This window comes from Poecile atricapillus, chromosome 17, assembly GCF_030490865.1.
Source record: "Poecile atricapillus isolate bPoeAtr1 chromosome 17, bPoeAtr1.hap1, whole genome shotgun sequence".
Taxonomy (NCBI): domain Eukaryota; kingdom Metazoa; phylum Chordata; class Aves; order Passeriformes; family Paridae; genus Poecile; species Poecile atricapillus.
The window spans coordinates 4,159,951-4,186,699 of record NC_081265.1 but is presented as its reverse complement, the minus strand read 5'-3'; the positions used below and the strand labels follow the sequence as shown (position 1 = coordinate 4,186,699).

The 26,749-nt window shown below is 44.6% G+C and overlaps 1 protein-coding gene and 1 non-coding gene across 3 annotated transcripts in view; both read left to right on the top strand.

Annotated features, from left to right (window-relative positions):
- Window positions 1-13,782, top strand: part of RAB11FIP4 (RAB11 family interacting protein 4) — a 113,024-nt gene extending 99,242 nt beyond the window's left edge. For both annotated transcript variants that reach the window (XM_058852543.1, XM_058852544.1), the window contains 8 exons: window positions 891-990; window positions 1,395-1,498; window positions 2,013-2,153; window positions 2,701-2,782; window positions 3,044-3,181; window positions 3,653-3,811; window positions 4,141-4,284; window positions 6,068-13,782. In XM_058852543.1, the coding sequence (XP_058708526.1) occupies window positions 891-990; window positions 1,395-1,498; window positions 2,013-2,153; window positions 2,701-2,782; window positions 3,044-3,181; window positions 3,653-3,811; window positions 4,141-4,284; window positions 6,068-6,184 (985 nt within the window). In that variant the 3' untranslated portion in view covers window positions 6,185-13,782. The remainder of the gene's footprint in view (window positions 1-890; window positions 991-1,394; window positions 1,499-2,012; window positions 2,154-2,700; window positions 2,783-3,043; window positions 3,182-3,652; window positions 3,812-4,140; window positions 4,285-6,067) is intronic.
- A 5,208-nt stretch (window positions 13,783-18,990) lies between these two features.
- TRNAT-CGU (transfer RNA threonine (anticodon CGU)) lies at window positions 18,991-19,062 on the top strand. Its single transcript has one exon. It is a non-coding gene; the product is annotated as a tRNA-Thr (tRNA).
- Window positions 19,063-26,749: the final 7,687 nt, after the last annotated feature.

Genomic DNA, 26,749 nt, shown 5'->3' with positions numbered 1-26,749 from the left:
GTGGGAGATGAGTGGGAGACAAAATAATAAATAATAATAATATTATAGTTTTAGAAAAACAAAAACATACCAAGTTTTTAAGGGAAGGGGTCTGTGTTTGGTATGAGTGTTGCAGAATATAAAAGCCCCTGGTATGTTTAAGGGAAGGGTGTTTGGTATGAGTGTTGCAGAATATAAAAGCCCCTGGTACTCTTGGAGCAGGCTCCTGAACTGGAAAGAGCTCTAAAATTAAATATACTAAAATAGAAATAAAATATAGTTTTTGCTTGTCTGCCAAATGTATTCCTTTGTACTGCTATTCTATCAGTCCAGCTACTGCTTCTTTAACCCTCATAATGTGGGCCTTGCTGCTGTTTCCAAAATGTGAAGGAAAGCAAGAGCACTCATTTAAAAAGGACTAACAGAGTTGTCATCTTCTTTTGACTGAGTGAACCAGCCCTGGGCTGGGGAGGGCTGTAAGGTTCAAGGACATTTTAGATAATCTCCAGTGTTACATATTCTGACACTATTCTGCAGTGGGAACTGCTTGAGATTTCTTTTTGGTTTTGGTTTTTTTTTTTAAAGTTCTTACTGTATGAAATTTTCTAGCTTAACTGTACCAACCAATGTGCATAGAGTGAATGAGACTTAAGTATTTTTTAAACTATGCTAATGCTGGTGGCAGATCCTATCAAAAGCAACAAAGAACTCACTCCATAGAACTAATGTTATTGACTGTGCTCAGTATGACTTCATTTAGCTACCAGTCCCTTGTAAGACTTGGGCTTAAACAGTTGTAATTGTCACTGAAATGATTGCACAGATTTTACCATCGGATGTTCAAAGTCTGAAGCCAGACTCTTTGTCCTTCCTCCTCATCAAGCAAAATAATTATCCTTCTGATCTTTCAGACAACTCTTCCACAACAGTAACTTCAGCAGCAGTAATGGCAGCACAGAAGACTTGTTCAGAGACAGCATAGACTCCTGTGATAATGATATCACTGAAAAGGTGAGAATCTCTGCCCTGTGAGTAATGTACCCAACCAAATCCTGCTGGAGCCCTGCATCAGGGGGTTAAGATCTTGCTCAAAATTACCCATGATCTGAAGTAGCTTATTCAAAATGTCCTTGATGTTACATTACTTTTACAACTTTGCTTGGCAGTAATGCAAGAACTGAGCAAGCACAGATCTAGGCATTGTGTTAGGTTTTCTTTATGGTGTATTTGCAGTGTGCACCTTCAAGGAACGTGCAGGGTCTGGTGAACTCAGAATTGCAGAGTGTAATTTTACTGCTGGCTTTGCAGAGAATGCCCCTTTTTTAAATGGTAGAGTAGCTAAATGCCAGTTAGTAACAGTGAAAGGGGGGTTTGAAGAGAGATTCAAACTCAGTTTTCTCTGCTTGTCCTTCCAGGTAACATACCTTGAGAAGAAGGTGACAGAATTGGAGAATGATAGCCTGACAAATGGTGACCTGAAGAGCAAACTGAAACAAGAGAACACACAGCTGGTTCACAGGTAAAAAAACACAGAGCCAGCTCTCTTTACCATGTCAGAGCAAAGCTAGAGAGCAGCTGTGGGGAAGGAATATTTCTACCTGTAGAGTATGACCAAGTCTTCTTCCTTAATGCTGGCAGATGGAATAAGGCTTCATCTGAAAAGTCCTGGTGGAGTAGGGCTGCCTTGCTGAATTTTCAGCAAGAAGAGGCTCCAGACGAGTGTTTTTGAGTGAGATATTACTGACTTGTATAGAGAAAACTCTACTGTTGTAAGAGAGGTTACCCCTGGTGGTTGGGTTTTTTCCTTGCACGTAGAAGAACAGACAACTGGGTCTTAGTCTCATCTTTCTGAGACCAAAAGAATAATAGATTAACTGATACTACTTAATTCTGTGTTTATTAGTAAATATGAGAGATACTGGGAGAGGTTAAATGCCAGAAGAGATGGTGAATTAGAATGAAGCAAGGTAGTAGGCAGGGAAGAGAGAATTTGCTTCTGAAGCTGTAACTGAAATGAGATCTGATTTCCTTAGAGTTCATGAGTTAGAGGAGCTACTGAAAGACCAAGAAACATCAGCAGAACAGACTCTAGAAGAAGAGATAAAGAGGCACAGAGAAGCTTACACCAAGTATGAAAAGGAGAAAGGCACTGAAATTGAACTGCTAAATACAAGGTAACAAACGTCTTGGTGTCACCCTGGACAGGGAAAAAGATCTTCTCCTTGCTTTTACTTCGCTTGTAAATATAGGCTGTTCCCCAGCAGACAGTGCACAGATGGTGGCAGGTTGGCAACTCTGTAGAGTAGCTCTGCAGTCACATGCCTAATGCCCAAAAGCTTGCAGGATGCTTTACATTAATGCTTTAATCTACGTGGCCCATGTAAACAGCTTAGTTGGATATTTGGCATGGATTCAAGGAGGGAATTGTGACCAGTTCTAGTGAATATTTGTGCCTGTGTTTGTTTTCTCCAACTTTGATTTTTTTTTTTTTCCATCTACCTGTTATTAGGAGCACAAGAATCTGAGGGTCAGTGTAGCATTTTGGGAAAAATGAACCTAAAAACAAACAAGCAAAAAGGCATGTTAAAAAGTGCTATGATTAGAAAGATTTTCCCTATTTGGTCTATCAAGTGCAAATGAGATAGCTTTTTAGGGCACACTATTTTTCATGTCTGCATCTTTGAAGAGGTATTTGCTGTAAGATTTTTGTTACTTACACAGGGTTCAGCAACTGGAAGAAGAAAATGGTGATCTGAAAAGCACTGTTACACGGCTGAAATCCCAAACGGAGAGATTGGATGAGGTAACAAAACTCCTGAGCCCTTGAGCAATTTAGCAGCAGTTTATGTAAGAGCAAACTCTTACAGTGCTTGGCCCAGCTTCCTGAATTTTCTTTCCCTAAACAAGATTATTAATGGAATTGAAACATTGGTCACCTTTAGAGGCAGGAATGTCCTGAGACACAAGGCAGTTTATGAGCAGCTGTGTCTGTAGGTTGATGTTGTGAGACTGTGGCTGTGTCCTGCTCTCACCAGCCTGTTCTGAAGCTCCCTGTTTGTTCCAGGAGAGGCAGCGCATGTCTGATAGGTTGGAAGACACAAGTCTGCGACTGAAGGATGAGATGGATTTGTACAAGAGGATGATGGACAAGCTGCGGCAGAACAGGCTGGAATTCAACAAGGAGAGGGAAGCCACACAGGAGGTAAGTGTGAAGAGGGATGTAAGGCCAGGCAGTCACAAACCACCTGCATGGAAACCCTGCTGAGAAAGAATGGGCAGACAGGATAAACACTGAGAAAAACACATCCAGTGAAGCTGTTGCTGAATTGTGTTTGTGTGGGAAGGGTGCCCACAGAGCACTGAATGCTGCAAGAACACTTAATAAGTGCCAATCCCTGACCCAAAGGGTTTGCAGCTCTTTGAGAACTGTGTGCCCTAACGTTTCCTGTACTCTGTTTGCAAGGGAAATTATGCTTCTCGGGCATGAAGCTTGGAATCACAGCCATTGCCAGCTCTGGGGCAGTTTAGGGGACCTGTGCTTGCAAAGGAAGAAGAGGAAGAGGTTGTGTTGTAGGACTGGCCTCAGCCAGGTTCAGGGAGTGCTTTTGCCTGAGTACAGAGGGGAACATTTGCAGGGAGGGCTGCACTGACAAGACCTGTTTGCTGCCCACAGCTCATCGAAGACCTGCGGAAGGAACTGGAGCACCTGCAGCTGTACAAGCTGGAATGTGAACGTCCTGGACGTGGGAGAAGCTCTTCCTCCAGCCTGAGTGAATTCAATGCCAAAACCAGAGAGGTGGAAATGGAGCATGAAATAAAACGGCTGAAGCAGGTGAGCCAGGAAGGGCCTCACAATCCACATCAAATGTACAGGAATACCTTGAAAAATGCAAGCCCAAGCACCCTGCCTTCAGATTTTGTCCCCTGCTTCTCACACAAGCACAAGAGCCTCATTGCATCTCTGCAGGACTTGTTTGCACTGTGATGTAAATTATGCCCCAGGAAAACTCAGGCAGGGAGGCCTTGTCACTGGAGGTGAGAGTTGCTGTCAGCTGTAGCCTCGCTGTATGTCATCCAAGCTACCTGTGATGTTAAATTTTATTTTTTAATAGAACCTTGTAGGAAGAACTTAAAAAACAATGTCTTTTCATCCTTAAATAGGAGAATCAGAAACTTCGTGACCAAAATGATGATCTTAATGGACAGATTCTAAGCCTCAGTCTTTATGAAGCTAAAAACCTCTTTGCAACGCAAACAAAAGCCCAGTCACTGGCTGCTGAAATTGATTCTGCATCGAGAGATGAGGTAATGTGCTTTTCTAATCAGGTACTACATCCAAGAATATGCAATTTTCCCTGTAATTAACTGTCAAGGTTGAACTATCTGAAGTTGACAAATGAACAACAGAAAATTCTGCTTTGCTGGGAGTTCAAGGGTGTTAGAAGATTGCCTTAAATATAACACTGTTCTGGTATCCTTGTATTATAACTCTCCCATTTTCCTCAAAAAAATTGGAATTATTAGAATCTCAGTGAACTGTTTTACAGTTCTAACATCTTGTATCTTGCAGAGTAATGTGAGAGTGTGACATTACTTTCATACAAAAATGGCCATTGGTAGTTACTTTAATTTTTACTTTTTATTTTAGATTTAGTTCTAAATGACTTCAGTAACAAGCTCTCACTTGGATATTTATTTGAGCTATATGTTCCCTGTAGCAGAGCTGAATTCTTGGAGAAAGTAACTTACGTGCAAATAATAACTTGGTAATGCATTGAAAGATATTTTGGGAGTCCTATTTGTATGTGGGCTGAGTCCAGCTGGTGTAGCTTCCTCTGAGCTCCAGGAGAGATTGTGAGATCTGGCCAATGGATACATGAGAGCTTCCAGGGAAGAAGACAGGTTAGTGGTGAAGGAGATCAAAGGAATTATTTGTCCTTGATGCTCTGTCTCTTCCAGACAGAACTTCCCATTCTTTCATCAAGTAAAGTTGTGAGACAGAAAAGTCCTTTTTACCCAGTCTGTACTGGACTGACCTGTCAGCCTTAGCTCCTGGGCAGGCTCTTGAAGTGAAGGCCCTTGAATTATATACTTGAAAATCAATTTCTTGCTGAACCAGAGCACTGTGAGGAAGGGCTGTTTACTTGTTGATGTCTAATTAGGTAAAAGCAAACTGGCTTTTGCTATTGTCAAGAAAAATCTGACTATGTCCCTCTCAATCTCTTAGCTCATGAGAGGAGTATCCAGCACTCTCCCTTTAAAGGAGGAAAGTGCCTGAAGGCTGTCCCAGACTCAGCAAAACCTCACAGACCTGCACAAACTGTTCCCATTGTGCCATTTTTCCTGTATGATCAGAACAAATGTTAGAATCTGCAGATTCAGGATGGGGCTTCTGTGAAGTCATATGAAAACGGACAGGCAAAGAACATGAGCTTTAGGAGGATCTGGGGCTCTGACAGACCTTGGCAGCTTTGTCAGTTTGGCATTAAATATTCAGAGATGAAAAACAAAAAAATCTTCATCTTTGGAGAGGTTGAGGGGCCTTTTACAGCCCAAAAATCTGGTGAAAGACATATAATTAATATAGAACACTGAATAGCAATTGGGTTGTTCTTCTGGAGTATGCAGTGGTTGTTTTGGGGTTTTTTTGAGAGAGTATGCACCTGATCCAGAGGAAGCACATATTTTTCCTGGTGCAAAACACTGAAATAAATACTAGTTCTGTTCAGCAGCCTTTCATGCAAACACCTTTAGATTTCAGTAGTTACGAAAAAAATTGAGTATCATGAAGCTCTTGCTATGAGACAAAGCAGTTGATCCATGGTATGCAGGATGGATTGGCATGTTTCAAATGACCTGCAAGAAGATCCCTGGAGATGACTGTTCACCACCACCTCTGATAGCAAAGATCTGTAACATACAGAATTGTTTCTAATACAGATACAGGGAGGAGCTTGAGTTAGAAAACCTGCAACAGGAGGAATTGGTGACCCTGAGCAGGCACTGGTCTCTCACCTGTCTCAATTTCAGGCTGTTACATAAACTACTGAGCATATTTCAGGAGTAACTTGGAAATGTTGTGTTTTAGCTCATGGAAGCCCTCAAAGAACAGGAAGAGATAAATTACAGATTGCGACAGTATATGGACAAGATAATTTTGGCAATCCTGGACCACAATCCATCTATCTTGGAAATAAAGAATTGAAGAGAATATGAGAAGGAAAAGCAGCAACTGCCTGATATTTCTGCACATGCCACTGGATCTAAGCAGCACTCTTGATACTGTAAATGAATCTATAAATATATATACACACTAGGTGTGAGTGTGGGTGCGCGGGTGTGTTTATATGATGTTTGGTACACTGTTATTTGTCATTGAATTGGCTTGGTTAGACTTTTTCCATGCACTTTCAATACCTGTGATGAGATGGATACTGTATATTAATGTAATAACAATATAACTGGATCATGCTGTTTTAGATACTGGACAAAATTACTCTACCTCTAGTTGTAAAAGTAAAAAAAGACAATGGAAACATATGGATGTGGCCCTAACTTAAGGAGCAAGAATTTTTTTCTTCGTTCTTCCAGGAATTTGGGTACCACAAACCAATTGACATACCCAGGTTCAGTTCCTGACTGGTGCTGACTGTGCAATTTCCTATTTGATTTAGTTTTAATACTTAAACCACACATCAGATTAAGAAAAAACACAAAACAAAAAAATACAACAAAAAACAAACTTTGGGAAAAGACACAAAGTAAATGGGAAGAAAAGGAAGATATTGCAGAATTTTTGCTATTTATGAAAAATCACCATCCACTTGTTTGCCACTGTCAGCACAAAGTGTTTTTGATGTAAGATCACTTTGGAGCCTGCTTTGGGATGCTCTGAGGCTGCTCTCCAGTGTGTGTGCATGTGTGTTTTTTTATGCCAGGGTCCCTGTAGCATTGAGGCAAAGAGCTTTTCAAATCTGTTCCCCTATTTTCAGGGGTATATCATGGGCCATTAAGATGAATTCTGGGATTCTGCCCCTTCCCTTCATGCTGATTTTAGAGATTTCACTGAAGGAATACATTCCATTTCTTACCAAAAAAAAAAAAAAAGAAAAAAAAAACAACAATAACAAAAAATTTGCATGAAATACCTGACTTCAGGGGGAGGAGGAGGACCCACCCTCGTCATGATGTGCTGAGTTGCTTTCCCACCGCAGACAGCTGCACTCCTTTGAGAATGGCATTTTTTGGGCAGGCTGTGCAGAGGAACGGCTGGTTCCTGGCACAGCAGCAGAGGACAGTCTGATACAGAGCGGCTTTTAGGCAGGAAAAAGAGCTTCATCTTGCAGGAGTTGCCAATCTAGACTGAGTACACATGTGCATATCTAAAGCTCTGAGTAGGGAACACATCCCCATTTAGATGAGCAGTTGTGCAGGTGCTTAAGTGTGTGCTGCATCTGCTCATGGGTGTCAGTGGGACAGAACATTAAGCTTTAAAGTTGAGCGTATGCTTAAATGCTGCCTTAAATAGGGATGACTTCAACATGTGCCTGTGTTCTCCAGAGCTGGATCTATACTGTAGGGCTAGGACATTTTTAATTAATAATGTAGCTTATATAAGGAGCCTATGGAATTGTTTGGGTAGTTGAATGCTAAAAACAAATTTTATTCCATGCACTTTTTTTAAAAGTAAAAGTTTCACACTTTTGATTCACGCCAACTGGCACAGAAAAATCAGCCAAGTGTCTGGCTTTCCCCAGTGCATAGAGAGGTGTTTCCTCTATTGAATACACTCCCCAGAAGAATGTTACAGTAGCAATGACTGTGCTTTTCTGTGTATTTCTTGCTGTTGGCAGTGTCTTGCCCCTAGTATTCTCTTGATGTATCTTGGTGTGTATATGTGATGCATTTTTCCTGAATTTGAATACATAAAACTGTATTCAGTTATGGATGTAAATATATATATATTTTCTGCAATCTCTGTGCTCTTGCCTTCAGTAATGTGTTACTGGAGTGATGGGAAGCAGGGGACCTTCTGAAATCAGGCTTTCTTGAAGGCAAGAAAATAAAAACAGTTTGTTTCTATGTATCTGCGTAGGCAGGTGTAAAGTAAGTGTAAAGAAAGAGGGACCAGAGGAATGACTGAGGGACACAAGACCCCAGTGCACAAAGGTCTGCAGTGCTCTGGGAGAAATGGGACACTCTAGTTGAAAGTGATGTCACAGGGTTCCTGGGGTGATGTGGAAGAAAGGATTTAAAGACCACTCCTTTGCCACCTGGGAATGGTGTAAGATGTAACACTGCAGCAGCTTCTGTTTGTGTAGAAGTAGATGGAACCCCATGGAAACCCCACACACCCACCTTTCCCACCTGCTGCTGCTTCTGGATGTGCCACCCAGAAGGTGGGAGAGGAACAGTTCAGCCAGCTCGGTGCTTCCTGCCTGCAGGACTCCTCACTTGCACTTCAGTGTTGGCATTTCCCTCTCTCTGGTGCTGTCTGTGGGTAGTGCCAGGGACTTTACTCTTTTTGTAGGCCACAGAGAACTCTTCCACACTGTCTCAGGGGGCTGTTGCAAACCTGCTGTGACAAGCAGGGCTGGGTGACCCAGCAGCCCTGCCTCTGGAGCTGACTGTTTTGGGGAAGTTGCACTGCTGTCCTGCTCCATGGAGCAATTTTCAATAAGAGTGAAGCTGTTGCAGCTTAGGCTGGTGACTGAATGTTTTCCCCTAATTATTTTTAAGTAAACTGGATTCAGCTTCAAAATTTCAGTGATCTAAAGCCCATTCCCATTAGGGTGGAACATCAGCAAATGTTGAGGACTGTTTCACTAAAAGCAAAGCCTGTGGACTTGAACAGAAGACATGACTGTAGTGAAAGCCAAGTTTTTGTGCAGATAATTGTATGTAGGAGGTGAACAGTCACTAGTAGTGACAAATAGTCACCAAATCTGGCTTATATCCAGAAAGAGATATTCTAGCCAAGGGTACCCAGCAGTGGAAATTTCTTAGAACTTGCAGGACTTCTTGTTCAGCTTTGTACCCAGCTGTGTTAGTATTTAGAAGCTCTTCCTTGCTCTAGTGTTTGCATTTGAAGAGATGTCTTACCACCATGTTGGTGGTGTTTGTAGCTGTGTTTTATTGTGTAAAGGAGGCATCCTTCTGCTCCTGTGGGGCCCTTGGTGTCATACTGCCATCTGTTACTGTGGAAATCATATCCAGATACTTGCTTGTTTGACAAATAATGTGAGTTGGAGGTGGGAGAGGCATTTCACTGGCAGATATATTTTCCTCTAAGGTATCCACCTCTAAAAATACTAATTAGCAATTGCATTCTTAGACTGAGTAACTGCAAATGTTAGACCAACTTGTCTTGCAACTTAAGCCCTGGAGAACCCTTTTATCCCAGAAAAGAAGTCATTGTGTTTTATGACATGCAGGCAATTTGGTAATAAAGGATCACTTGATGGCTCACTGGGGCAGGGAAAAGAGTGATCTGATACCAGTTTTGCAGAGAGTGCGTATTTTCATCAAGTGTCAGACAGACACTGGCAGAACAGGCAGGAGATGTTAAAAATAGGGAGACAACTCATTTTGCTGTCTGTTCTCTGCTAAATGTCTTATTTCTTTGCTGTGGACATCCTTTGTGTTCTCAGGCTGGCCAGGAAAGCACAGCCTGCCTCTGTCAGTGTTACTGTTGGTGGAACAAGCCTTCCCTTCCCTGGGTAAATCACTTCAGACACAGAAGTGTGGTATCATCTCCTTCTAGCAATACACAAATGCAGTAAACACTCCTGTGGCAAATCCATGGTTCTATTTAACCTTTGGAGATGCAAACACAATCCCAGGTATTGTATCTTGATCTGTTCCTTGGTTCATTTGACCTTACATTCTGAAAAGTTAAATGATATTCTGGTCAAACCTGTTGCAAACCACTACAGGTATTTCTGGACAGTGAAAAAAAATGACTGGATTTTGGCTAGAAGCTGCCCATAGTCAGGCTAGTCCCACACAAGGTACTGCAGAAAAATTACCTCTTTCAAAAATTGCACTTAAAGAGTACCTGAAATGTAGTCTCTCAAGATTTTTCTGGTATTGGCTGCTTCCCTCCAGACTTCAGCTGCTGCCTAGTTCTGATTTCAGAATGATGCTGATTCAAAACTGCTTTGACATCAAAAGAAGATTTTTCAGCTTTTAGAATAGCTTCTATTTAAGACTGAAGCTGTTTGAGAATTTGTCTTGAAGTGCAACATTGATGAACTGTAACCATCCCATCTATTTTTAAGGAATTTTTAATATGCAAATATGTAGGAAGTTTCAAAAAAACCCTAGCATCCAGTGCACTTTTGTTGCCAACTTTCCTTTCATGGCCTTTGGGAAAAATTCAGATATTTCTCAGCCAGCTCTGTAGGGAGTTGAACACAGCATTATTAATTCTCAAAGATGTGTATCAACAAATATTTTGCTGTCTGAGTGCAGCAATGCTCCATTTACTTTGGTAGAACTGCATTGCTCTCCAGAGAGGATCTAGACCGACAGTGTTTAGGCTCCCTAATCTGGTTTGTAAATGGGGCTTGGAAGCTGATATATAAACACACATTGTGGGCTGCTACATGAGACACTACTCAGTGGTCTGTGCATCATAGTGCCCGTGACATGTGATGAGTCTAAGAAGTAGAATTTACAAATAAAAGAATGCTTTTTTTACATTCTTTAATGGCAGTGAATATGCAGTGGTTTTCTTTTAAAACAAATACTGTATGGTGTGGTCTGAGGGATTTTTTTCCAAGGAAGGAAGGAAGTAGCAGCTGATCAAACACTTGCCAGATCAGTGGCTTGGCTTATACTGATTTTAGTGAAAACTTGACTCAGACTTTACATGAGCAGTTCCTGGTGTAAGTAGCAATGCTCATGTTCTTGTCAAGTAATTTGTTACTCAAGAAACATTGTCAAGAAATCATGACAGGTGATGTAAAACAGCTGGTTGGTTTTGAAGGACATAGTTCCACAGTTCTGACTATTTGTTCCCTTGCATCTCAGTATTTTTGAATTCAAAATATTGCTCCTAGGAGCAGTTTGCTGTTAAAGCATGCATGGGTTTCTAGTTAATGATACTCTGCATGTACCTTTAGAGTTTGATGAGGATTGCAGTCAGAATTGGGTCTGCATCCTGTCATTCTGCATAATGCACAGGGAGTTGCTCTGATGTGCAAGAGAGTTGTTTCTTTCGGAACTCTCCTCAGTGTTGTGTTGACATTTACATTCTTAGACTTGTCCCCAGCCACTGTCAGGTGTCTGCGTGCCTTGGGGCGGCACTTTGAGCAGATGGGAGGGACAAATTCAATATTCTTGGCTTCAGTGTGACAACTACCAAGGCAAGAATTGCAGTCCTGTCTTCATACCAGGCCAGTCCTGTCCTTGCCTTCTTTGTGGTCATGAAAACTGGTTGTGTCCCATGACAAAACGTTGTAGCTGATTCTCATGGTATCCAAGCAGGTAGGGTGAGTAACCCTGAAGGGATCCAGGTGAGGGATCCCTGGGATGTGCTGCAGTTCTGTCCAGGTGTCCCACAACACGCTCTACTGCCACACTCTGGGAGGCTCAGGCCTGCAGCTCAGCATGGCCAGCACATCACAGAGGTCGCAGCAGCAGCCATTGAGGATCTGCAGGGAAAATCTGCAGGCAGGGAGGGCCACACTACAGTAGTTTGCCACAGTGTGGAGCCAGCTGACAGGGCTCCTGGTGTTCTCTGCACCCTGGGTTTCAGCTTGCTGCCTTCAGTCTGGGGCTTTTGTTCAACTGCAAGAGTAGTACCTGGTCAAACGTACTGTTAGAGAGATTCGTTTTTACTTAAACTTACTTTTACTTCAACTAGCTATGCTAATGAAAACATTGACAAACATGGGCTTCTGCAGTGTAATTTGGACACCTAGCCCTGGAATGGAGGTGCTGTGAGTGGAGCAGCAGTGAGCTGTCAGCTTTGCTGTCACTATTCTGGACACGGTGACACCCTGGAAACCCCTCAGAGCTGCTGTGCCCCAGTGAGGGGTGGCAGGTGACTGTTCTGGGGGACACATCTGTGCAGATGGTAAGGAGGGCTGCAGACACTCCTCCTCCCAGTGATGACCTTGCACTCCACAGCATCAGCCTGTTTTATTTACTACCTTATCCATAGCTAAATTATTCTGGCTTTGGAGAAAGGACATCAGAAGGAGAACCAAGAATTTAGTATCCTGTGAACACTTCAGTACACTACAGGGCAGTAAATGTTGCACTGATATATATTTAAATACTGAGACATTTTAAGAATTACTGTAAAATCAGTTGTGAGAGCCATTTGTTTTTCTCTGTTGCACAGACTAGTCACATTTTTTGCATGGTTACATATTTTAGTACTTGTGCCTTTTACTTCTCTGTTGTGAAGATAACATTTTATTTTCACATTTTATCATCTGGTTTTCGACACTTTTTATATACACTTCTCTAATCATCTGGTTTCTTGTAATGTACATGTGTATATATAAAATAGATCAGATTTGTATTCATGTGCCTCTGAGATGTAAAAAGTACTCATTTTGTACAGGTTTTTTTAGAAGCACTAGGTCATGGTCTAAATTACGTAGCAAATGAAATTTAACATAATTAGCAGTTCTTTGTCTTCTTTTAGGAATGTTGTATCAGCTGGTTGGTCTCTTGTAAGGCAATGTCACACACTCTGCAGATTTATTGTTGTAGTATTGTTATGAGACCAATTCTATCCACTTGTTGGCTTCAGTTAATTCAAAATAATAAAACAATTAAATGTTACAGTCTTGACTTGGTGATTATAGTTTTTATTTCCATTAAAGCAAATTTGCTTCCTTTTATACTTGAAATGGGCACCAGACCAAAACCTCATTTGAACACGTTGCCCATTTCAGGTTAACTTCCATTCTGGGATTATTTTTGTGGGATCAGGCAAGTGACTTACTTTGCCCATTGAAATGGAAAGAGAAATAACATTACCAATTCATAGACTCTCCATCTTAGAGTGCCTAAAACTTTAGTTATTCCTTCTCTTCCCTCCCTGGCTTCTGTGGCAGTGTTTCCTAAGGACAAACCCTGGATCTGCATGACTGGAGATCTTCCTCTTGCAGATGTGAGAGATTGGGTGTCTCGCTCTTCACATTTTGGGAAATGCTGAATAAACTCCTTCCCTTGTAGCACAGCACTCTCCCACAGCATTTGGGAAGCTGTGTAGATGCATTGTGAGCCTGGACATCAGTGACTCTGACAACCAGGGACCTGGTCCTAGAAGTGTCCTTCCCTCCCTCCAGCCTCTTCTTGAGCTGGTGGTTTCATTTCTGGAATGTTGACCCTGCCTTAAATTGTTCCCTCTCTCACATCTTGTTGTTTATCAATATCCTATTCACCAGCCCTCAGACACAGTGAGATCAACTGTGGTAAGTCTCAAGGAAAAAAATCATCAATATCCCCTAAATCTTCCAAAGAACAAACCTTTTATCTATAAAAAAGTATGTTTCTCTCTCACAGGGCAAAAATTTTTTGACTGAATTTGACACCCATTTCACAGAATATAAAGCTGCCTTAGAAGCAAGGAGGTGGTTTTATTTTTTATTTCAAAGGCTGCTTAGTATGAAAATGAGCAAAGTTCACTTGCTCCATTGTTACTAAAATAAAGCAGCCAACAAAAGTGGCATATGACTATTTTTAATCTCATTCTGTAATTTATAACATCAGTGAAGTGGTATCAGTACTGTTGCAATGTGCCATTACACTCTTTCCTCTGTATTTTCTTGAAATACTTTCTGGGGACAATATGGCTGTCCTTGCTTCTGTGGATCCTTCAGGTAGCTGTAATGTACAATCAGATATGTAAATAAATTATTTGCTTTCCCTGCATGACTAAAACGTCTGTGGTGGGTGACTGATTCAATGTCTCACCTTCCTCTCTGGTCCACCTCTCTTTCTGTGCTTCATTTAAAGAAGGATTGCCCAGTTCTGTTCTCACCTCCCAAACACCAGCTTCATTAGCTGTGCATAAGTAACACAGATGGCACCAGGGAAGGAGTTTGCTCAGTACACGCCTCACCTGACATCCACAGTCGTGCTAAATTTCCAAGCCAAAGTTTATAGGGCCAACCCGTTAATCTCTCCACCCACAGTGCTGCCCTTCTCAATTGATGGAGAACTCCAGCTGGGAGCTGTTCGCAGCTTTTTGGCTCCAGCTTTTTAATGCGACTTAAATATAATTATTTACTGACCCATGTAGCTAATGAGCACGTGCTGTGGCTCCTTCCTTGAGGAGCAGTGAGCTGTTTGTGGGGAGGGCACAGCCTGGAGCTGTGTCCTGCAGGGATCTGGGGCAGTCTGACCTGGCATGGCCAGCAGTCACCACCCCAGGGCATGTGCTGAGGACACTTTCACACTTACACCGAAGGCAGCAGCTTCTGCAGGAGAGTCCTGAGGGAAAACTCTGCCATGGACAGCCCCTGGGAGAGGCCGAGGCTCCCGGGTGTACCTGGAGGGGCCATCCTGGGAGCAGCACAGTGGCTTTGTCTGTGAGGGACTGGGACACTGCTGGGACACCTCTGGCTGTGACTGGGAGCCGGGAGCTGTCACTGGTGTCAGCTCTGCAGGCCAGAGGAGACCCTCAGGCCAGGACACGTCCCCATGGCTGGCTGGACCGGCCTTGTGCGAGGCACCATGGTGGAGGACACACCCAGGGCCTGCTCGACCAACACTCTGAGGTAATTTTTTCTTTTAATCTCCAGTTTGAGCCACTAGACCTGCTGGCCTCTTTTTCTGGGCTTTATTTTAACTGCTGGAGTGAAAAGTGAGGAGCAGCTTAGGTTCCAGGCTGCGTTTTGCAAGATGTGTGTGGAGTGAGGGGAGTGTGCAGGAGCAGGTCCCCTCAGGCAGCCGCTCCTGAGTTGGTTTCTGTGGGCACATTCCCCAACAGAGGGGTCCAATGCTCTGGGAAAATGCTGCTGGCAGAGGGGCAGACACTGTCAGCCCAGAGAAATGCTGGATGCTCCTTACTTGAGAAAAACTGAGGTTTTTTGTTACATGTTGGGGATGCTCCAGGGTGAGGTGTCCCCTCAAGCAGCCCAGTGCAGTTCCCTGCCTTGTCCTACCTGCCCAGCAGCATCTCAGATGGAACCATCAGGGTTAGCCTGGGAATGTCAGCCTGATGTAGCCACAGGGTGCAGGTGGTTCAGGGATGTTTCCACAGTGGGTTTGAAGTTTGACTCCTGAAAAGCTGCTGTTCCCACTCCCAGCCAGCACCTCCAGTGTCACCTCGTGTCTTTGGGCTGACAAAATATGAATATTTTGCACCTGTGTGAAAGATAGTGAAGGGTGTAAAGCCAGGGAACCAAGCCTGTGGCATATTATTTAAAATACAAAGCAGAGTTTAAGGTGGTAAGATCTCTCCCTCCAGCTGGGCTTGAAGCAAGGCAGAAGAGGAAAGGGAATTTTGAAGACTTCACTAATAAGTTCAGGCCTTGCAGGGCAAATTTTTTACTCTTCAAAAACATTTTGATGGTCTTCAAGTGATCATACTATACCAAACAGTTACCATTTGACTGACAGTAGTCTCTAAACCTGGTATATGTCTTTTAAAGTATCATCCCATGAGGCTGTGAGGTAGCTTTTCTCACAGTGTGTACAGATACTTGGGGAATCAGAACAAAGATGCTGTATGAATAATCCATGGAGCAACATACGTATGTGTTGTCTTCTCAGGCTTCCCCGTTCCCAGATTCCTCCCAGCAATGAGATGTTGGATATTCAGATTTATCTCAAAGAAAACTCCCTACTGTGTATGCTAAACCACTTCACCAAGAAGAAGGGGAGTAGTTTTGTTCCCAAATCTCAGCAGCTCAGACTAATGTGCTGTACTACTGACCTACTTGCAGAGTAGTTACTCGCTGGTACATGAGAAAGACAGTGGGAAAGCAAACCACATGTTACTCTAGGGGCAGGAATCATCAACACCATGTGTCACAAAGTCTGTAATAGTTTCTAGAAAATTATGCTGTTCTTCCTGGGCTGGGGATACACAAGACTCTTCGGTCATTTTACAATCAGGAGCTAAAGCTCAGAACTCCTAGGAGGTGAATGTTGCCTTGCTCTGACCATTTGGGGAGAAAAGTGGGTGTGGAGGCAGACAGAGGCTAAATGGGGTAGTAGCAGAGTAGGAAATAGATTGCAGGAGGTCTGACTACTGGGAACTTGGGGGTTGACAAGGAGAACTGTTGCAAAGAGGAAACACATCTCATGGGAGTACCAAGGGAGTACATTAGCCAGCTCCTGTAATCTGGCAGCAGGCTCTGATCTGCTCAGGTTGTCTTGGCTGACACATTTTCTTCAGCAAAGCAGTCTGAAAGCCCTGACCTTGATGTTTTCCCTTGCTCTGTTCACTGTTCATGATGGCCCATGTTTCAACGTTATCCTGAATCTCTGATGGCAGACTGGGATCTGGGCTGTGTCACTCCACTCTAAATGTCTTTTGACACATGCAATGCAGCGGGGACTCTCCTAGCTTGCATAACTCAGGGTGAAATTCATCCTTAGAGCCAAGTGCTTTTTGGATGCAAATAAAGGCTAGGCCATATGACCAGTAAATTGAAGACTGTCCCAGATGTATAACCATAACTATTTGGGTTAATGGTGATTTTAAAACGACTTTGCAATGATGTTATGTCAGCATAACCTCTGGCATGGTGCTTAAATCTGAATTTCCATCACATTGAGATCTTTGTGCTTCAGCAGACGAACAATGCAGTTTGTATTTTTATGTGATAGTGTGTAACTGTTGCTGAAAAGACAGAGAGGAGCTGGGCTGTGGCACCAACAGAGGTACTGGAACTCAGCTGCTGAAAGGCTGTGCTTGCTCTCTCCCTGTTGTACTGCAGAAAATTGCTGGTAGTGTTTTGTGAAGCACTGTCTCTCCTGGCCACCCTTTGGTTTTTCTTAATGTGCTCAGGCTTTTATTTAAAACCTGCACAGTCACCGGGCAGAGCTGCTCTCCGCCCTTCAGGAATCCTCTGGTCAGCCTAAGCACCTGTCCCCCACAACAGAGAAATAACCCATGACCAAGCCTGTCCTTTAGCTCTGGCCATGCACAGCAGTGAATGGGGGGATGCCCTGAAGAACAGCAGCAGCAGCAGCAGCAGCAGCAGCAGCAGCAGGGTTTGCTTTCATTCTTGGAAATACTGTGTAAATCTGGATTAAAGGTGCAGCCTCTCAGTGGCCCCATTCCAGGGAGCAGCAGGGCCAGGCCACGGGCACAGCAGAGCTTCCCTGCAGCAGAAAACAGCTGGACTCTTCCCATCACTCTGCCAGAGCTGGGGAGGGAGGAGGAGCCTTGCCAGGGCTGTCCTGTGCACAGGCGTGTGGTTCAACACTCGCTGCCTAAAATGCAAAGTCCAGGGCCACAGAGGGTGCAGGACATGGCTGAAAAACATCTGCTAGTTCTGCAACCCCAGCAGCTCCTGCCATCCTGCTGTTTTCAGGCTCTGAATATCGCTGGGATGCTGACTTCCCAAATGACTGTAGCCTCAAAAAGTAAAACTTACTTTTTTGAATAGATTTGGTGCAGTATTTATTTGAAAACCTAATAATGGGACCCTCAGGAAAGCAACTGTTTCTCTCTGGAATGAGTTGATCAGGCCTCACATGGTTGGCTTATTTGAGCAAGGAGCACATTGTGAATGCAGGATGTGTCCCTGTAATAAAGGCTGTGTAACTGAGATCTGATTCAGCAGAGAGTGGGGCCTGGTTACAGATTCATAGCAATAAGTAAGAATAGTGATTCTACTATGTCAGATTGGTTCTAACTGTGCCTGGATTTTTTTGCTTTTTGTTTGGTTTGGCTTGTAGTTTTCAGGAGTATGTAAGCCAAAAAAAATACCAGATTACTTTCTGCTGCCCAACATTGGTTCAAAACTGGAAACCATGATGAAAAATTTCGATGCAAAGCTAAATAATGATTCAAAACCACAACCTTCAAATTTTTCCCTCCTGTCCTACAGCTAGTGGTGATAAAAATGAGAGCTGATTAACTTCTTGGGTTTTAACCAAGTGTCAGCCATAACGTTAAATATTTGGTAGCTGGAAACCCAAAGGAGGAAATATTAATAATGCAGTATTGTATTTATGATTTATGCTATTATGATTTGACTATTTAAACAGAACATAATAGGTTTGAAGTAAAACACGAAAATTCAGTTTGAATATCAGGAAACACAGACTGCCTGATCCTGTCGCAAGGGAAGGGGTGGAAACGCCGCTGTTTGGCTCTCGGGGAGGCGGGAGGCAGCGGGTGCCGGTGGCGGAACGGAGCCGCGCCGGGACAGTCCCCGCTGTTCCCCGCTGTTCCCCGCTGTTCCCCGCTGTTCCCCGCTGTTCCCCGCTGTCCGGGCAATGCGTCCCAGCGGGCCGGATCCTGCCCCGGGGGATCCTCCCCAAACCGGGAGCAGGTGCCGGAGCACTGCCGAGCTGGAGATGCGAGCTTGGCAGGACTTTTGTCGTTCCGAACAGCTGCTGTTTGTTCCCGAGGCAGCCCTGTGATTTCACAGTGATGCACCGCGTTCCTCTGCCGTGAGCAACACCGGGAGGGAGGAAAGCAAAGCTTCACCGCCGATTCCGCGGTGTCGGAGCAGCGGCGCTCGGGGAGCCGGGGGATGGCGGCAGCGGGAAGGGCTCTCCGAGGAGCGCCGCAGCGGGGACACAGCGCGGGGGATGCCGCGCTCCCGTTCCCGGCGCTCCGCCCCGCGTCCGCACGTGCCCGCCGGAGCCCCCGCACGGCGCACCCGCCCCGCCTCGTTCCGTCCCGCCCCGATCCCACCGCCCCGGGCCGCCCTGCCGGCCCATCCCATCCCATCCCGTGCTGTCCCGTCCTGTCCTGTCCTGGTCTGTCCTGTGCTGTCCCATCCCATCCCTGCGCGGCCCGGCCCGGCCGCGCCGCTCGCTGCCTTCCACTGGCGGCGCGCGGGTGCAGCCAGCCCGTCGGGCGCGGTGGCCAAGTGGTAAGGCGTCGGTCTCGTAAACCGAAGATCGCGGGTTCGAACCCCGTCCGTGCCTGCCGAGGCAGCGCGGTGCGCTGGCAGCCCCGCCGCGGGGAGGCCGCGGACGCCGCCTCGTTTGCGGCTCATTTTTGCTCTCAGCGTTGGAGATCCGGCCCCGGAGCTCCGCGACGAAGCTGCGGATCAGGGAGCAAGTTCCACCGTGCGGCCGGCCGGGTGTCCCCGACACCCGCGTATCTGGGCCGCAGAACGGGCTGAGAGCCCGCGGGTGGTATCGGGCCCGTGGATGAGCATCCCCCGGTGTCCCTGCCAGCACCCTGCATCCAGAAACACCCCTGCAGAGGACACTCCTCGGAGTTTTGCCTAGGGACCCGTGTCCTGAACTGGGTGAATCACAGCGAAAACAAAGCAGATGTTTGCGCTGTGATGCGGCAGGGGAAGTGTTGGGTGCACTCGGGTGTGAGGAGCCTTCTTGCTTTTCTGTAGGAGCTGGGTTTGACGTACTTCTCACAGATAGACAGGCCCAATCTGGAATAAGCAAGTGCTTAGTGCAGTTACAATCATACAACTGGTAAGGTTGGACAAACCGTGCAAGATCATCGAGTCCAACCATTAACCCAGCCTTGCCATGTTCACTAAACCATGTCCTCAACTGCCACATCCACGTCTTTAATCCCTTCAGAGATGGCGATTCCACCACTTTCTCAGGGCAGCCTGTTCCAATGGCTGACCACCCTTTTTGTGAGATTGTACCATTTACACCAGAATTTAGCCTGATTACTTGGTTCTTGATCTATCAGTCTGTGCAAACATACACATACATGTGAGGGCATTTCTGCTGCCTCTGTATAACATCACTTTGGTTATTGCTGCTTCCAGACAGCTTAAAATATGTAAAGAGTAGAGTCATTGTATTGCAAAATCAGCAATCTGATCTGGGCAGAGCAGAGGAGCCTCTTCCAGACAACTTGCTGCTTCCTTTGATGCTTAAGAAAAAGCTAGTTTTGCTGTTTCCTGTGCCTCACTTGGCCTGGACCTGGCTGGGCAGGGGGCTGTTTGCCTTTCTCAGCAGGGGCTGGAAGTGTGAGCACATGAGGTGTTTGGGGAGGTCTGCACAAAATGGTTGTGCAGGATGTTATTAGCAAGCCACAAAACAAGCCATAGTACGTTTTGATATAAAAACAGGAAATGCAGTTTAGAACTTGTTTAGAAAAATGCAGACACTATTTTACTTGCAAAATAGAGTGCTGTCAAAATCCCATCACCTTTGTTGGAGGCTTTTGAGGATGAAAGTTCCAGCTTTGAAACACCCTATTTTGATTTATTTTTTTCCCTCCCTACAGCAGTAGAATGTCAAACCAAAATGTTTCTACTGGTTCAAAAGCCATTTTACGGCTTTTGCAGAGATTCTTAGAATTCTGTGGGTTTGTTTCTGGTCGAAACCAGTTGTGAAACTGAGGTTCTCCCTGAAGCAGGTTTCCCATCCTGTAAACTCGAGCAGTCAGGTCCTGCCCAAACGTGTGCCACGAACCCAGGACTGTGAACCAGGCATTTTAATAAAGCTCTGGCATCGCTGTTCTCTGTGGCCATAACACATTCAGGCAGCTCACCAGTTGCTTAACTTCAGTCTCTGTGGAACTGGAATATTCCCTTCTAGCTCCCAGGTGTCTGTGAGGAAGGTCCTTCACAGGCTCCATGCTGAAATCCCAGGGAGAGGCCCATGGGAGAGCCTTGTTGTGAATCTGCTCGCTTCTGGAACAGCACACCTGGAACAATAAGACTGAATCCTTTCTGTTCAGGAACAGGCAGTTCTGTGTGTACCATCCTGCCCTTGTTGTTGTCTTCAGGGCAGGGATGTGTTGGGCAGATCACGTGTTTGCTCACCTCCCAAATTCCCACCCCCTCTTCTTACTCACTCAGGCAATAAATTTGATTTTGGCATTAATTAATAGCTAAAGTCCTGAAGTGCCAGCCAATGAACTTTAATCAAGACATTTATGATCTGATCATAGCTGTGCTGGAGATGAGTTTGGCTTGGGGTTTTTTGTGAGTTGAGGAAAGAATCGTTTATTTTGGATGCAAGTCTTGACTGAAAACATAAAAATTTTTAGATGGCCCTTTTGAGTTGCTTTAAGATCTTTGATTTTTTTTTCCCCAGAAAATACTGAGCTGCCTTGCTCTGAATATAACACCTCTATGAAATGAGGAGCTATTAAATGAGGATTAAAATGAGGCCCCTTTTAATTACCCAATAAAAACATATAACAAATAATGTACTTAAAAGGTGTGTTACTGCTGAAAATCTTGGCTATACTTAAATACAGAATTCCCTGACCTCTCTGGCTTGACAAACTAGTTATTCAGAACCTAGACTTTTTCCTAACTGCTTTAAAATAAATGTGAAAATTAATCAATTTTAACAGTATTTCTTGTAAACTTTCAATTTTAGCACTATTTCTGGGTTATGTACTTTTGAGAGGCTGGCAGAAAATGTTTGCTTTTGAAAAGTAAGAAATGAATGGCGACAAAAAATAATGGGGTTTGTTTGGATTATAATAACATTTTCAACGCTTTGCAACTCTCCCAAGTTGCATCCTCCCTTGGGTCAAACTTCAGCAACCAAAACCCAGTGTGTTGGGAACACGGCAGGCGCTGAGTGTGGGTCAGAAATAGCAGTGAGATCATTGGAAAGCCTTGCTTGGACCTTGCTGTGTGGAGCCAGGCAGGGGGATTGTCCCAAAGGCTGGGCAGACCCGCTTCTCCCATTAATAAGGTGTTGGATTTGTTTCCCACCTCTCCTGCTTTTTAGTTTATCCTTCCATGGGATGGCTGGAACCTTAAAAAAAAAAAGGGTGGGGCAGGGGGAGAGAGGAAAAAAAATGAGCCGCCCAAGCTGTGAAACCTTGACCTTGGAAAGAAAAGGCCTGTGCTGAGTTGTGCAAACAGAGCGTGGTGTGCCAGGGGTGACCAGTCCGAGCCAGCTGGGCCATGAGCCGGGCACAGTTCCCCTCCCATTGTGGGGGGCTGTCCCAGCAGCCCAGACCCCTCTTTGTGAGCTGAACATCAGGACCAGGGTGGAGGATGCTCCATGTCCTCAGTCTCAAACCACAACATTTTACAGGTTGGACAATTAAACATACAAAATGTTTTATAAAGCTGCCAGTGCCAGTGAGACCACCCCAAACTGGGCAGGAGGCAGTGAGCTCAGATGAGGCAGGAGAACAGTATTTGCAGCATTGTCTGAGTCCCAGATATATGGCAGAGTAAATTAACCCATGAGTAAATAAACCCCAAACTGTGGAAATCTTCGCATGGCTACAGCAATGTGATAAAAATGATTCCCATTTCTATTATGCCTGGAATTTAATGGAGTGCTGAAGTTTGACCAAAAGGCATTTCTTGTGTCAAAATGAAAAATTACAGATCAAAAGGGTGACTTTGCAGACAAACATATTGATCTGAAGCCTGGGTGACACAGACTTCCTGGAAGACAGCCCAGAAGCATGTCTGTGTTTAAAGTCAAATGGCTGTAGCCTTTTACCACTGATGAATAAAAAATGTTTTTGTCTGCATGCCAAAGGCTCCAGCAGAAACAGAAATTACTCGATTTGTTCTGCAAGAGGAGCAGGTATGTGTTTGTGAATAGTAATCCATTGAATGCTGCAGAATTCAGTAATTTAAAAAATGACAGTGAGATAGGAAATAAGATTTTTTTTCCCCATTGAAAACTCTGTTCATAGCACTATAGGAAAGGCAGAGAGAGTCCTTATTCCGTGTTTAAGGGGCAGAATTACTGGTGTCCCCTTCTCTAGAAATGTGAGGGGAGCAGTTGTGAAGTTCCCCTGTGAGGAACCCAGTTGTATTTTTGCTTTGGTACAGGAGTAGCAACCCTTACACAGGTCCCTGAGGTTGCTACAATCATCTGTATTCCCACCTGAGCAGGATGGATGGAGGCCCAGCACAGCAATGCTCCTGCTCCTCTAGGAGCACCAGTGGGAATGACAGCTGCAGGATTTTGTGAATGAGGTCCGAGGAGAGGGAGTGGGAATCCTTACTGCTGTGCTGGTGTAGTGCAGAGCAGCACTCAGCTTCCCGAGAGAACCTGTGAAACAGGTTTTAGATTAAAAAAGCGGTGCTGAATAGCAGCTACTGCTTCTGGGGAGCCCAGAAAATGCCAGCTGACACTCCAGGCAGTGTGTCTCAAATGAGATGCAACCATGCAGGGAGGGAGGAGCAAAATGGATGGATGGGAGATTACTAATCCCTTCTTTGCAGCTGTTTAACCTCAACAGCACAGGACCTACTGCTCACAGAAGCCCTGCTCTTCTCCCTGACTCCCTCTCAGGTACTTTGTCATGTTCCTGGCTGTAAACTATATGAAAAAAAAAAAAAATATCAGAGCCGCCTAGGCCTGGAAGGTTTGTGTGAAGGGTTCTCCTTATCTGCGTACACTCTTGCCTTTACCACTAAATGAAGTTCACTGCAGTGAGCTAGCTGTTGCAGGATGAACAGTAACATGAGTGTAGCTTTTATTGTGATCATCTTTCTGTAAATTGGAAAAAAATTCTATTTGAGCTGATGAAATTATATATTTGGAAATGCAGTGCCATGGGAGCAGAGTCAGGTGTTGGATTAATATAGCAATAGGACAAGAGGAAATGGCCTCAAGTTGCACCGGAGAGGGCTTAGATTGTATAGTAGGAAAAATTTCTTCACCAAAAGGGTGCCAAGCCTTGGAAAGAGCTGCCCAGGGAAGTAGTTGAGTCACACTCCCTGATGGGATTTAAAAGATGTGTTGCTTAGGGACATGGCTTAGAGGTGGACTTAACAGTTCTGGGTTAATGTTGGACTCTGAAAGGTCTTTTCCAACCTAAGCAATTCTCTGAATCTTATGGAGAGGAATTTCCTTTGCATTCTGCACAGTACAGCTGCACAGGCCTGGTGATTACAGGGACAAAGCCAGGCTCAGAGGCCAGCCTGAGGTACCAGGTCAGTGAAAAGCTTCAGCAGCAAACAGAACAAGAGACAAAGGGCACACACTGAAGCACAGGAGGTTCCATTTGAACATAAGGAAACAGTTTTCCAAGTGAGCAGGACTAAAGCTAGAACAGGTTGTGAAGCCTCCATCCTCGGAGAAATTCAAAAGCCATCCAGACACAGTGCTGGGCAGCCTTCTTTAGGTGACCCTGCTTGAGCAGGGGGTGGGACCAGGTGACCCCCAGAGGTTCAGCCTCAGCTATTCTGTAAAACTCCTTTGCTTCTGAAGTTTTACTGTTTGCTGTGCCTAAAGGACGTGGGGCCAAACCATCCTCTGCACTAAGAGCAGTGGCTGCCTCAGAGGGTGCTCCCTGAGGCTGTGCCTTGCCAGCTCATTTGTGGCAGTGGTGCTTCAAACTAGTGCTGAGTTGGTACAATCAGCCAAGTTAAAGAATTTAAACTGTATATGAATTCAAGGCAAGGACAACCTAATATAGAATGTAATGTTTACTGTCTTTGAAGAAGCTGTAATAAACTTGGACAGGAGGCTTAAGCAAGAGATGGAGCAATCAGCTGGCCTTGCAAGTATGTCAGAGGGTCCTTGGGAGCCTGAATCTTGTCTGTGTTATTGCTGGGCATTGTGGCCATCAATTGAACCCAGATGGTTGCAGGAGTTCTATGGCATTGTGCAGTTTGCACTGTCACAGCCTTATTGGGACTGTGAGGATTATGCCTTTGGATCGGTGGAATTTCTGTCACTAATTTCACAGGGATTGTACCCAAGTTTGAACACAGATTTCAGCATAGGAAAAGGAAAGCAGGAGGTGTGTAAGGTTCTACTGATGTAGCTGGGTTAAAAGCCTCACTTCATACTTCCAGAGTATAGATAGGAGAACTCATACTGTGGCAGCACCTTTAATTATAGGAAAGCAACTTGTACAGTCCTGTGATCACTGCCCCTCTCAGCAGTCACTGCAATGTCCCAGTGCCTGTGCAAGACCTGCACAGTGAGAAATGAGCTCCAAGTCTGAGCCTGGTCCCTTTGAGACTTGCTTGGGCTGAATTCTTGACTCCTGTCCTTTCATCACTCTGGGCCCAACTGAAAGAGTACTTGTGAGCTACCAAATATAGAATATGCACAGCCTATTTCACAACAACTTGCAAATGCTGGAGTGGATTTCACGGACTGAAGCCCCTCAGGGAGGGAGCATTACAGTAAATAATGTTAGTGCATTTGTTTAATCCCTGGGGATTGGGGAACGTAGGATTAAAGTGGGCTAAGGGGATTTCCCCATTGACAGCTGCTCCACAGTGCACAAACACACACACACAATTTTTTTTTATGTAACTTGTTCAGGCCCAAAGAATTTAAACTGCATATGGCCCTGACCATTATTTCCACATCTGGTTACACATATCTGTCTCCCCCAGTAATTGTCTTTAATAGACACAATTGGGGATGAGGTAGTTGTACTAAGAAGAGACAGAGCTCTGTGTTTGAACAGGAAACCATTATTTCTGAGCTTAATCTTAGCTCATTACTTCTGTGATTTTCTCCTTTTACCAATATATGCACACATGCTTTAAATACAAAGGCCAAATTTTTGGTAGGGCATTCCTCTTGAATTAATGATTTGCCAGAGGTTCTTTGGACAGGCAGAGCCTTGGCCAGTGAGCAGAGAACCAGAGCATGTCTGAGCAGTGACAGGAGGCTGCAGCTCACTGGTGTTACATGGGTGCTCTGAGGTGAACCACCAGGTTCTAGTAAAGATCTCTGGGGAGAGACTGCAGTTTTCTATGCATCCTTAATGAGCCTGGCTGCTGGTGTTGCTGCACAGGTACACGGGATGAGGTCAGCTCCTGGCACTGTGTCGTATTTGCACATTTCTGAACTTTTAATCACAAACTTGCTATTCCTACTCTTCCAATAAAAAAAAAATTTTAAAAAAAAAAAAATTAAAAAAAAAAAAAAAAAAAAAAAAGAGAGAGAGATCTGACCCTGGTCTCTGGCATGGATTCATATTCTCAGGTGAAGAACAGTGAATTTCATCCTGTGCCATCAGTGGATTTCAACTATTTCTATCATTACACTGTGTTTAAGTTTAATGTCTTTGACAATCCAGTCTCTTTCTCAACAAGGTCAGATGCTGAAACACCAAGTTGTTGGCTACAAGTTGTTCTTGCTCACATGCTGCTTAGTGTCACACACGGGAGTTAACAAATCAGTGGATCTACTGGCAGAGAAAGGTACTGCATAAGCACAGGCAGGATTGAGACAGGCTCAGATTAATGCGTGTATTCATTCAACTGGACCAAGCAGCATCCACAGGGTCTGTGTCCCCCTCAGCAGCAGGCAGAGCAGTCTCCCACCCACATGAAAAATCCCTCCTGACTTCAGAGGTTTCATACCAGGCTTCCACTTTGTGAACACCTCTAAAGAAGCTACTTCATCTGGTTTGTGGCTCTTGTGAAAATGTTTTCTTTTCTTCCAAAGAAGGCTATTTTCAGAAGTGATAGAATCTGTTGTTCCATAGTTATTGTTCTGGGCTATTGCTGGTCAAATGTTATTAATATATTAGCCTTTTGGCTGCCAAACAGCTTGAAACAAACTGGTTATGTTTATTTTTAGAATTGTGTAAGTTGTGATGCTTTACAACTTGATATGCTTGTGATTACATCTGAGCTCTATGCAGAGCTAATCCTCTTCCCAGCTCCCATCCAGGCGGGGTGTGTACTCATGCATTCCCTGTGCATGGATTCTGCACACC